The sequence below is a fragment of the Somniosus microcephalus genome, unplaced genomic scaffold (genome assembly GCF_052327205.1).
Source record: "Somniosus microcephalus isolate GS21.2 unplaced genomic scaffold, FLI_Smic_1.0 unresolved_chr3, whole genome shotgun sequence".
In the NCBI taxonomy this organism is placed as follows: Eukaryota; Metazoa; Chordata; class Chondrichthyes; order Squaliformes; family Somniosidae; genus Somniosus; species Somniosus microcephalus.
Genome location: NW_028225181.1, coordinates 20,238,869 through 20,251,546, shown reverse-complemented (window position 1 = coordinate 20,251,546; position 12,678 = coordinate 20,238,869). Strand labels below are relative to the sequence as shown.

At 56.2% G+C, this 12,678-nt stretch overlaps 2 protein-coding genes across 2 annotated transcripts in view; both read left to right on the top strand.

Annotated features, from left to right (window-relative positions):
* The window catches only part of LOC147091276 (gamma-enolase-like), a 25,295-nt gene extending 24,753 nt beyond the window's left edge, over positions 1-542 (top strand). Inside the window, exon 4 of the mRNA XM_085976497.1 lies at positions 533-542. Within this exon, the coding sequence (XP_085832623.1) occupies positions 533-542 (10 nt within the window). The remainder of the gene's footprint in view (positions 1-532) is intronic.
* LOC147091275 (protein mono-ADP-ribosyltransferase TIPARP-like) overlaps positions 529-12,678 on the top strand; it is a 34,493-nt gene continuing 22,343 nt past the window's right edge. The window contains exons 1-3 of the mRNA XM_085976531.1: positions 529-917; positions 8,801-8,972; positions 10,738-10,925. Coding sequence (XP_085832657.1) covers positions 547-917; positions 8,801-8,972; positions 10,738-10,925 — 731 coding nt within the window. The 5' untranslated portion in view covers positions 529-546. The remainder of the gene's footprint in view (positions 918-8,800; positions 8,973-10,737; positions 10,926-12,678) is intronic.

Here is a 12,678-nt window from a genome sequence, read left to right as displayed (position 1 = left end):
CCCCCGTCTCCTCTCTCCCCCCCCCCGTCTCCCCTCTCCCCCCCCCCCCCGTCTCCTCTCTCCCCCCCCCCCCGTCTCCTCTCTCCCCCCCCCCCCCCCGTCTCCTCTCTCCCCCCCCCCCCCGTCTCCTCTCTCCCCCCCCCCCCGTCTCCTCTCTCCCCCCCCCCCCCGTCTCCTCTCTCCCCCCCCCCCCCCGTCTCCTCTCTCCCCCCCCCCCCCCCGTCTCCTCTCTCCCCCCCCCCCCCCTCCCCTCCCCCCCCCCCCGTCTCCTCTCTCCCCCCCCCCCGTCTCCTCTCTCCCCCCCCACCCGTCTCCTCTCTCCCCCCCCCCCCGTCTCCTCTCTCCCCCCCCTCCCCCCGGCCTCGTCTCTCCCCCCCCCCCCCCCCCCCAACCCATCTCGTTCCCCCCCTCTCTCTACCCGTGCCCCCCGCTCTGGCTCTGTGTCGCGTTCGCTCTCTTTTCTTTCCCCCCCCCCCCACACTCTGCTCTGGCTCTCAATGTGTGCCTCTTTCTCTCCACAGGACCTGTCAAGCGCTGGTTGACCTGATGACCACTAGACTTTCTGCGGATGTTGGCGCGGCTCCCTGCGGGCAGGCTGGCGCCCGTCAGTCCCCGCAACCCCTGCCGCGCGGCGCTACAGGTGGCCGAGAGGAGGCGGCGCAGGGAGGGGCTTGGGCTGGCGACCCGCCTTTCCATATCCTCCCCGCCTGGCACGTCAACATCTGCAGCCCCTTCCTGGTGGGCAAGTGCACGCTGGGCCCGCGGTGTCCTCGCCACCACACCCGCTACCCCTACCGCTGGCAGCTGCTGCGGCGGAGAGTCAACCAGTGGGTCAGCGTCCCCGAGACGTCCCAGCATCAGCTCGAGCGCCTGTACTGCACGTGTGCTAGCCACTTATACCTAGGCTCCAGCACCAGGTAGGCCGAGAGGTGAAAGGTTGTCGTCGTGCAGTCAAGGAGGGAGGGTGGTTATGTTGGGGTTTCGGCGCTATTCCCCATTCCCCTGGGTGTGGGGGCTTGAGGGGCTTGGGGGTTTTTCTCCACCCCGCCCCACCTTCCCGTCCCGAGGGGCCTGGCACCCTGCTGGCAAGGGGCCGAGAGGTAAAAGGTCGTTCTAGCAAGTTCAAATGCTCCATGCCATTTTCCCAGGGGGCCCATGCCCCTGAATGAGGCGGGCCTTCCCTTCCTGACTCCCAGGAGCTGAAGGGCACCACCCACTGTCTCCAAACCCCTCTCCCCCCAGCAATCTCTGTTACTGACTGTATCTCTACTGATGTTAATCCAGCTCCCTCACACTGTCACTCAGTAACCCCTCTCCCTCAGCGCCCTGTGTTACTGACTGTATCTCTACTGATGTTAATCCAGCTCCCTCACGCTGTCACTCAGTAACCCCTCTCCCCCAGCGCCCTGTGTTACTGACTGTATCTCTACTGATGTTAATCCAGCTCCCTCACACTGTCACTCAGTAACCCCTCTCCCTCAGCGCCCTGTGTTACTGACTGTATCTCTACTGATGTTAATCCAGCTCCCTCACACTGTCACTCAGTAACCCCTCTCCCTCAGCGCCCTGTGTTACTGACTGTATCTCTACTGATGTTAATCCAGCTCCCTCACGCTGTCACTCAGTAACCCGCTCCCCCAGCGCCCTGTGTTATTGACTGTATCTCTACTGATGTTAATCCAGCTCCCTCACACAGTCACTCAGTAACCTCTCTCCGTCAGCGCCGTGTTACTGACTGTATCTCTACTGATGTTAATCCAGCTCCCTCACACTGTCACTCAGTAACCCCTCTCCCCCAGCGCCCTGTGTTACTGACTGTATCTCTACTGATGTTAATCCAGCTCCCTCACGCTGTCACTCAGTAACCCGCTCCCCCAGCGCCCTGTGTTACTGACTGTATCTCTACTGATGTTAATCCAGCTCCCTCACACTGTCACTCAGTAACCCCTCTCCCCCAGCGCCCTGTGTTACTGACTGTATCTCTACTGATGTTAATCCAGCTCCCTCACACTGTCACTCAGTAACCTCTCTCCCTCAGCGCCCTGTGTTACTGACTGTATCTCTACTGATGTTAATCCAGCTCCCTCACGCTGTCACTCAGTAACCCGCTCCCCCAGCGCCCTGTGTTACTGACTGTATCTCTACTGATGTTAATCCAGCTCCCTCACACTGTCACTCAGTAACCCCTCTCCCCCAGTGCCCTGTGTTACTGACTGTATCTCTACTGATGTTAATCCAGCTCCCTCACACTGTCACTCAGTAACCCCTCTCCCCCAGTGCCCTGTGTTACTGACTGTATCTCTACTGATGTTAATCCAGCTCCCTCACACTGTCACTCAGTAACCCCTCTCCCCCAGCGCCCTGTGTTACTGACTGTATCTCTACTGATGTTAATCCAGCTCCCTCACACTGTCACTCAGAAACCCCTCTCCCCCAGCGCCCTGTGTTACTGACTGTATCTCTACTGATGTTAATCCAGCTCCCTCACACTGTCACTCAGTAACCCCTCTCCCCCAGCGCCGTGTTATTGACTGTATCTCTACTGATGTTAATCCAGCTCCCTCACACTGTCACTCAGTAACCCCTCTCCCCCAGCGCCCTGTGTTACTGACTGTATCTCTACTGATGTTAATCCAGCTCCCTCACACTGTCACTCAGTAACCCCTCTCCCCCAGCACCCTGTGTTACTGACTGTATCTCTACTGATGTTAATCCAGCTCCCTCACACTGTCACTCAGTAACCCCTCTCCCCAGCGCCCTGTGTTACTGACTGTATCTCTACTGATGTTAATCCAGCTCCCTCACACAGTCACTCAGTAACCTCTCTTCCCCCAGTGCCCTGTTACTGACTGTATTTCTACTGATGTTAATCCAGCTCCCTCACACTGTCACTCAGTAACCCCTCTCCCCAGCACCCTGTGTTACTGACTGTATCTCTACTGATGTTAATCCAGCTCCCTCACACTGTCACTCAGTAACCCCTCTCCCCCAGCGCCCTGTGTTACTGACTGTATCTCTACTGATGTTAATCCAGCTCCCTCACACTGTCACTCAGTAACCTCTCTTCCCCCAGTGCCCTGTTACTGACTGTATCTCTACTGATGTTAATCCAGCTCCCTCACACTGTCACTCAGTAACCTCTCCCCCAGTGTCCTGTGTTACTGACTGTATCTCTACTGATGTTAATCCAGCTCCCTCACACTGTCACTCAGTAACCCCTCTCCCCCAGCATCCTGTGTTACTGACTGTATCTCTACTGATGTTAATCCAGCTCCCTCACACTGTCACTCAGTAACCCCTCTCCCCCCAGCGCCCTGTGTTACTGACTGTATCTCTACTGATGTTAATCCAGCTCCCTCACACTGTCACTCAGTAACCCCTCTCCCCCAGCACCCTGTGTCACTGACTGTATCTCTACTGATGTTAATCCAGCTCCCTCACACTGTCACTCAGTAACCTCTCCCCCAGTGCCCTGAGTCACTGACTGTATCTCTACTGATGTTAATCCAGCTCCCTCACACTGTCACTCAGTAACCTCTCCCCCAGCGCCCTGTGTTACTGACTGTATCTCTACTGATGTTAATCCAGCTCCCTCACACTGTCACTCAGTAACCCCTCTCCCCCAGCACCCTGTGTCACTGACTGTATCTCTACTGATGTTAATCCAGCTCCCTCACACTGTCACTCAGTAACCCCTCCCCAGCACCCTGTGTTACTGATTGTATCTCTACTGATGTTAATCCAGCTCCCTCACACTGTCACTCAGTAACCCCTCCCCCAGCACCCTGTGTTACTGATTGTATCTCTACTGATGTTAATCCAGCTCCCTCACACTGTCACTCAGTAACCCCTCTCCCCAGTGCCCTGAGTCACTGACTGTATCAATTCAATTCAATTCAAATCACTTTATTGGCATGATAAGGTACATCTTATGTTGCCAAAGCATCGAAAAACATTTATGGTTGAACACATAAACGCAGTGTGATGAAATATTCCATTCATCACTGCCTGTGACTGTGGTTGGTTTCAGGTTTCTCCTCACCATTGTATTGTGTATTGGAATGTATGGAATGTGTTGTGTGTAGGGCTCCGCCCATACCTGGCCTCTATGTAAGCCAGCTCAGTCTGGCCTCACAGCCAGTACTGCAGACCTCCAGGGAAGATACCTCTCTCCACTGCGTGTTATCTTCTAAGTTAATAAAAGCCTTGTTTTGGTTCGCTAACATCGAGTCTCGGGACTATTGAGGCACATCAATTTTATTAACTTATTTTTCAACACTATGGATCAACTCCTGAAACCCGAACGTTTGGATTCGGATCAGCATGCTCCGGACGCATCAGCACGCTTCGGACACTGGTTTATGTGTATGGAATTCTTCCTGGACAATTCCGCAGCCGTCAAAGACGCTACGGACGCTGCGAGTATGAAACTCGGAATTCTGCGGAATTGGGTAAGCCACTGGGTTTACCCCCTCATCCAAGACGCCGACACGTACCTGGCCGCCTGCGACATCTTAAAGGCGCATTACCAGCAGCCTACGAATGAGGTGTATGCTAGGCATCTGCTCGCCACTCGCGCACAGCGACCTGGGGAATCGGTGGAGGAGTTCCTAGGCACCCTGAAAATGCTTGGCAAAGACTGCAAGTGCCGAGATGTAAAAGCCGCAGTGTACACCGACGAGCTTGTTCGCGATGCCTTTATCACAGGCCTCAGCTCCACTTACATCCGGCAAAGACTGCTGGAAAAAACGGGATTGGACCTGAAACAGGCTGCGGACACCGCGCGATCCCTGGATGTGGCCCAGAGAAACTTGGATGCCTACTCTTCAGCCCGCGCCATCCACGCCGCCACGTGTGCACCAAGGGCGCCGCCATCTTGGAAGGCATCTTCCCCGCCCGGCAGCCGACACCGTCGGGGCCCCGCTCTCCCCCCAGAAGCCCTACGACAGCCGCGACGCGTCGGGGACCCAACTGCTACTTCTGCGGGCAGCCAAAGCACACCAGAAACCTGTGCCCGGCGAAAGGCACCACCTGCTTGAAGTACGGTAAGAAGGGGCACTTTGGGAAGGTGTGCAGAGGGAACCCCGCTGGAAAACCAAAACCCGCCACCGCCGCATGTGCGCCGTGGGAGCGGCCATCTTGGACGCCATCTTGCCCGACCTCGTGGGGTCCGCCATCTTGTGAGCAGACAGCGCGGACGCCATCTTGTCTCGATCAGGGCCCTACAGTGGCATCGGTCACAGTGGACCAGACCAGGCCCCACCCGCTATCCAAATCAATGGTGGACATCGAGGTAAACGGGTGCGGGGTTAAATGTTTAATTGACAGTGGAAGCACGGAGAGTTTTATCCACCCGGAACTGGCACGACAACTCTCCCTAAAGGTGGTCCCTACTCGGGGTACCATCTCTATGGCTGATAAAACCCAGACATCGATCATTCTGGGTTACTGCACGGTACAATTGTCCATTAACGGGACTGTATACGATAATTTTAAAGTATTAATCATGAAGAATCTATGCGCGAGCATGATCTTGGGCCTGGATTTCCAGTGCAACCACCAAAGCATCACGCTCAAGTACGGTGGGTCCCAGCCGCCCCTCACAGTGTGCGGCCTGGCTACCCTGAAGGTAAAGCCGCCTTCGCTATTTGCGAACCTTACCCCTAACTGCCGGCCAATAGCGACCAAAAGCAGGAGGTACAGCTGGGAGGACAGGCGGTTTATCGCAACCGAGGTAGACAGGCTCCTGAAAGAGCGCATTATTGAATGCAGCAATAGCCCGTGGCGCGCCCAAGTGGTGGTGGTAAGGGGTAGCGAGAAGAAACGGATGGTGATCGACTATAGCCAAACGATCAACAGGTACACCCAACTAGACGCCTACCCGCTACCCCGCATATCAGAAATGGTGAACCAAATCGCCCAATACCGGGTGTTCTCCACCATCGACCTCAAGTCAGCGTACCACCAGCTCCCTATCAGACCAGAGGACCGCCCGTACACCGCCTTCGAGGCGAACGGACGCCTCTACCAATTCCTCAGAGTCCCCTTTGGGGTGACGAATGGGGTCTCGGTCTTCCAGAGGGAGATGGATCGCATGGTCGATGACCACCACTTGCAGGCAACCTTCCCCTACCTCGACAACGTCACCATCTGCGGTCACAACCAGCAGGATCACGACTCGAACCTCGAGCGGTTCCTGAAAACCGCACAAAAACTCAACCTCACCTACAACGAGGACAAGTGCGTTTTCAACACCACGCGCCTCTGCATACTAGGCAGCGTGGTGGAGAATGGGGAAATCGGACCAGACCCCGACCGATTGCGCCCCCTACGGGAGCTGCCCCTGCCCAACACTCCCAAAGCCCTGAAAAGGTGCCTGGGGTTATTTTCTTATTATTACCAATGGGTCCCCAACTACTCCGACAAAGCCCGCCCCCTCTTGAAAGCATCCTCTTTTCCGCTCTCTGCTGAGGCCCACGCCGCCTTCAAAAGCATTAAGCAGGATATTGAGCGGGCCACGCTACAGGCAGTGGACGAGAACACTCCATTTCAAGTGGAAAGTGATGCGTCTGACTTTGCCTTGGCGGCCACCCTCAACCAGGCGGGGCGGCCCGTAGCTTTCTTCTCGAGGACCCTCCAAGGGCCCGAGATCAGACACTCCTCCGTGGAAAAGGAGGCCCAAGCCATCGTGGAGGCAGTGCGCCACTGGCGCCACTACCTAGCCGGCAAACGCTTCACCCTACTTACCGACCAGCGGTCGGTAGCGTTTATGTTCAATAATAAACAGAGGGGGAAGATCAAAAATGATAAGATTCTTAGGTGGCGGATCGAGCTCTCCACCTTCGAGTATGACATCATTTACCGGCCAGGGGCCCTTAACGAATCCCCAGATGCCCTCTCACGAGGGATGTGTGCCAGCGCCACCGGGGATCGGCTACAGACCCTCCACAACGACCTCTGCCACCCAGGGGTCACGCGGCTGTTCCACTTCATAAAGTCCCGCAACTTACCCTACTCGATTGAGGAAGTTCGGTCTCTGACCAGGAACTGCCGCACTTGCGCTGAGTGCAAGCCTCGGTTCTACCACCCTGATAGAGCCCACTTAATCAAAGCTACACGGCCCTTTGAGCGGCTCAGCTTAGATTTCAAGGGCCCCCTCCCGTCCGTCGACCGCAATGTTTACTTCCTGAACATTGTGGACGAATACTCCCGGTTCCCATTCGCCTTCCCCTGCCCAGACATGACCAGCGCCACGGTCATTAAATGCCTCAACAGCCTGTTCTGCCTGTTCGGTATGCCGAGCTACATCCACACGGATAGGGGGGCGTCCTTCATGAGTGAAGAGCTACGCCAGTACATGCTGTCCAGGGGTATCGCCACGAGCCGTACCACCAGCTACAACCCCCGGGGTAACGGTCAAGTGGAGCGAGAGAACGGGACAGTATGGAAAGCAGTCACTCTAGCTCTAAGGACCAAGGGCCTCCCTATCTCCCGCTGGCAGGAAGTCCTCTCAGATGTGCTCCATTCGATACGGTCGCTATTGTGTACTGCCACTAATGCCACGCCTCATGAACGAATGTTTAGCTTCCCCCGGAAATCCACCTCAGGCGTATCCATGCCGTCATGGCTCTCCACCCCGGGTCCGGTATTCGTGCGAAGGCATGTGAGGGGCCATAAGACGGACCCTCTCGTGGAGCCAGTGCACCTACTCCACGCCAACCCCCAATACGCGTATGTCCGGCACGCCGACGGAAGGGAGGACACCGTGTCAATAAAAGACGTCGCCCCAGCCGGTAACGACAACAACCACGGCAATAGCAGCAACAACGACCACAGCAACTCTTACCCACCCACTACTCTTTCATCACCCCCGGAAGAACATCGACCAACGGCACCCCCACCAACTACCCCTTCAACAACCCTGGCGGCACCCCCGGCAGAGACCCAGGAGGCCACCGGGGACACCCAGCCGACACCCGCGACACCACAACAGCCACGTCGGTCGCAGAGGACTACCAAACCCCCGAACAGACTAAATCTATAGAAGGGGTGAATGTGATGAAATATTCCATTCATCACTGCCTGTGACTGTGGTTGGTTTCAGGTTCCCCCTTACCATTGTATTGCCTGTGGCTGTGGTTGGTTTCAGGTTTCTCCTCACCATTGTATTGTGTATTGGAATGTATGGAATGTGTTGTGTGTAGGGCTCCGCCCATACCTGGCCTCTATGTAAGCCAGCTCAGTCTGGCCTCACAGCCAGTACTGCAGACCTCCAGGGAAGATACCTCTCTCCACTGCGTGTTATCTTCTAAGTTAATAAAAGCCTTGTTTTGGTTCGCTAACATCGAGTCTCGGGACTATTGAGGCACATCACGCAGATCTATCCATACAGTGTATAAACAGATATATCCCTGAGTGTATCTCTGCTGATGTAAATCCAGCTCCCTCACACTGTCACTCAGTAACCCCACTCCCCCAGCGCCCTGTGTTACTGACTGTATCTCTACTGATGTTAATCCAGCTCCCTCTCACTGTCACTCAGTAACCCCTCTCCCCAGCGCCCTGTGTTAGTGACTGTATCTCTACTGATGTTAATCCAGCTCCCTCACACTGTCACTCAGTAACCCCACTCCCCCAGCGCCCTGTGTTACTGACTGTATCTCTACTGATGTTAATCCAGCTCCCTCTCACTGTCACTCAGTAACCCCTCTCCCCAGCGCCCTGTGTTACTGACTGTATCTCTACTGATGTTAATCCAGCTCCCCCTCACTCGCTCAGTAACCCCTCCCCCCTCTCCCAGTTCCTATGGTGACGAGTTCCGACTCGATTTCAACGGTTGCCGCGTGGACTCGCTGGAGTACGAACGATGGCGGCGCCTCTCGACCACCGACTCTGCGGAGAGTGACCCCCAGTTCTTCACCAAGTGGAAAACCTACCGGGACAAGGAGGGGCGCTGGGCAGCATACGAGGAGGTGAGGGTGAGGAGGGGGGGGGGGGCGGTTGAGGGGAGGGGGTTGGGGGTAGGGTTGGGGAGAGTGGAAGGGAGGCGGGCGGTTGAAGGGAGGGGGTCGGTGGAGAGGGTGGGGGAGGGGAGCGGTGGGGGGAGGGGAGTGGTTGAAGGGAGGGGAGGTGGTGGATGGGGTGGGGGAGGCGGTGGAGGGAGGGGAGGCGGTGGAGGGTGGGGAGGCGGGGGAGGGGAGGCGGTGGACAGGGTGGGGGGAGGGGAGGCGGTGGAGGGGAGGGGCGTGGAGGGAGGGAAGCGGTTGAAGGTGGGGAGGAGGGGGAGGTGGAGGAGGGGGAGGGGAGGCGGTGGAGGGGAGGTGGTGGACGGGGAGGGGGAGGCGGTGGAGTGGAGGGGGAGGGGAGACAGTGGAGGGAGGGGAGCGGTTGAAGGTGGGGAGGGGGTGGAGGGAGGAGGGGGTGGTGGAGGGGAGGGAGGGGAGCGGTTGAAGGTGGGGAGGGGGTGGAGGGAGGAGGGGGAGGCGGTGGAGGGGTGGGGAGGGGAGGCGGTGGCGGGGGGGAGGGGTGGCGGTGGAGGGGTTGGCGGTGGGGAGGTGGGGAAGTGAGGAGGTGGTGGAGGGGGTGGGGGGAGAGGGAGGCGGTGGTGGAGGGGGTGGGGGGAGAGGGAGGCGGTGGAGGGGACGGGGAGGGTAGGGGGATTTGGGGGAAGGGAGGGGAGGCGGTTGGAGGGTAGGGGAGGGGAGGGGACGGGAGGCGGTGGAGGGGAGTGGAGGCAGTGGAGGGAGGGGAGTGGAGGCCGAGGCAGGGGAGGGGGAGGGGGGGGAGGCGGTTGAGGGGAGGGAAGGCGGTTGGGGGGAGGGCATGGGGAGGGGAAGCAGTTGAGGGAGAGGTTGGGGAGGGGGAGCGGTTGAGGGAGGGGGTGGTGGGGGAGGGGGAGAGGGTGGGGGGAGGGGAGGCGGTTGAGGGGATGCGGTGTGGGAGTGGAGAGGTAGGCGGTGAGGGGAGGAGGAGCAGTCGAGGGGGGAGGAGGAGGGGCGGGGAAGGGAAGGCGGTGGGGGGAGGGGGAGCATTTGAGGGGAGAGGGTGGGGGAGGGGAAGGCGGTGGGGGGAGGGGAGGTAGTTGAAGGGGGGCGGTTGAGTGGAGAGGGTGGGGGGAGGGGAGGCGGTTGAGGGGAGAGGGTGAGGGGAGGGGGAGGGGAGAGGGTGGGGGGAAGGGGAGGGGAAGGGAAGGCAGTGGGGGGAGTGGAGGCGGTGAGGGGAGGGGGAGCATTTGAGGGGAGGCAGTTGAGGGGAGAGGGTGGGGGAGAGGGTGGGGGGAGGGGAGCGGAGGGGTAGGCGGTGGGGTGAGAGCCAGCATAGTGAGGGAAGGCGAGGGTGTGGTATTGTGGGCTGTGAGGAGGAGGAGGATGGGCCGTGGGAGTGGGTAGGTGAGGTGCCTGGAGGCTCCGTGTCTATCCGTCTGGTACCCTCTCGGTCTCCCCTCTTGCGGGTGTGGGTTTCAAGGGCAATGTGTGTCCTTACCTTGTGTCCCTCACTCAGGGGGGCCCAGTCTGGGACGGTGAGCGCTGTTGGTCTTTTTAATCCCAGTGGAGGGGCAGATTGCAATCGCCTCGAAGGACCAGGCCCACTCAGGCAATATGTAGCCCCTCCTTCCCTACTTGAAACAGGCCTGTCCTGCTGTGTGTGGGGGGGGCCCAGCCACTTGCTGAAGCTGTGTATTGTTTTTCATTTCTGTGCTCGTGTTTACATATCTATATATATTTTGTTTATTAACAGCCTTTGGCAGCCGAGATCGAAGCCTCGTTCAAACGCAAGCAGAAGCGGTTCCACTTCGCTTTGGACAAGCATCAATACGTGGTCAACTGGGTATCGCTCAGCGAAAGTAACTTGACGACGGGAGGCTATCGCAAGATCTGTCGGAGGCCTGTGTTCCGCTCACTGATGAAAATGGTGCCACATTTGAAGTCAGTCCCTTACACGGTGTTGTACAGCTCAGAAACAGGCCCTTCGGCCCAACTGGTCCGTGTCGGTGTTTAAACTCCACAGTAGCCTCCTCCCACCCCTACTTTATCTCACAATATCCTTCTATTCCTTTCACTCATGTACTTATCCAGCTTCCCCTTAAATGCTATTTGCTTCAACCACTCCCTGTGGTAGCGAGTTCCACATTCTCACCACTCTCTGGGTAAAGAAGTTTCTCCTGAGTTCCCTATTGGATTTATTAGTGACTATCTTTTTTGCATCTTCTCCAGTGCCTCTATGTAATATCCTTCTTGTAATATGGAGACCAGAACATAAGCAATAAGAGCAGGGGTAGGCCATTCGGCCCCTCGAGCCTGCTCCGCCATTCAATAAGATCGTGGCTGATCATCGACCTCAACTCCACTTTCCCGCCCAATCTCCATATCCCTTGATTCCCCCAGTGTCCAAAACTCCATCGATCTCAGCCTTGAATATACTCAAAGACTCAGCATCCACAGCCCTCTGGGGCAGAGAATTCTAAAGATTCACAACCCTCTGAGTGAAGAAATTCCTCCTCACCTCAGTCCTAAATGGCCGACCCCTTATCCTGAGACTGTGACCCCTGGTTCTAGACACTCCAGCCAGGGGGAAACAACCTCTCGGCATCTACCCTGTCAATCCCCCTCAGAATCTTCTATGTTTCAATGAGATCACCTCTCATTCTTCTAAACTCCAGAGAGTATCGGCCCATTCTACACAATCTCTCATCACAGGACAACCCTCTCCTCCCAGGAATCAATCTAGTGAACCTTCGTTGCACCGCCTCCAAGGCAAGTATATCCTTCCTTAGATAAGGAGACCAGAACTGTGCCCAGTACTCCAGGTGTGGTCTCACCAAGGCCCTGTACAATTGTAGCAAGACTTCCTTACTCTTATACTCCAAACCCCTTGACATAAAGGCCAACATGCCATTTGCCTTCCTTATTGTTTGCTGTACCTACATGCTAGCTTTCTGTGTTTCTTGCACGAGGACACCCAAATCTCTCTGAACACCAACATTTGAAAGTTTCTCACCATTTAAAAAAATATTCTGTTTTTCTAATCTTCCTGCCAAAGTGAATAACCTCACATTGCCCTACATTATACTCTATCTGCCGCCTTACTGCCCACTCACTCAGTCTATCTATATCCCTTTGCAGACTCTGTGTTCTCCTCACAGCTTACTGTCCCACCTAGCTTTGTATCGTCAGCAAACTTGGATACATTACACTCGGTCCCTTCATCTAGGTCATTAATATAGATTGTCAATAGCTGAGGCCCCAACACTGATCCTTGCGGCACCCCACTAGTTACAGCCTGCCAACCGGAAAAAGACCCGTTTATCCCTACTCTCTGTTCTCTCTCCATTAACCAATCCTCTATCCATGCTACTATATTACCCACAACCCCATGAGCCCCAATCTTGTGTAAGAACCTTTTATGTGGCACCTTATTGAATGTCTTTTGGAAATCCAAATATACTACATCCACTGGTTCCCCTTTATCTACCCTGTTAGTTACATCCTCAAAAAACTAATAAATTTGTCAAACACGATTTCCCTTTCATAAAACCACCTTGACTCTGCCGAATCATGTTACGATTTTCTAAGTGACTTGATACCACTTCCTTAACAATGGATTCCAGCATTTTCCTGATGACTGATATCAGACTAACTGGCCTGTAGTTCCCTGTTTTTTCTCTCCCTCCTTTCTTGA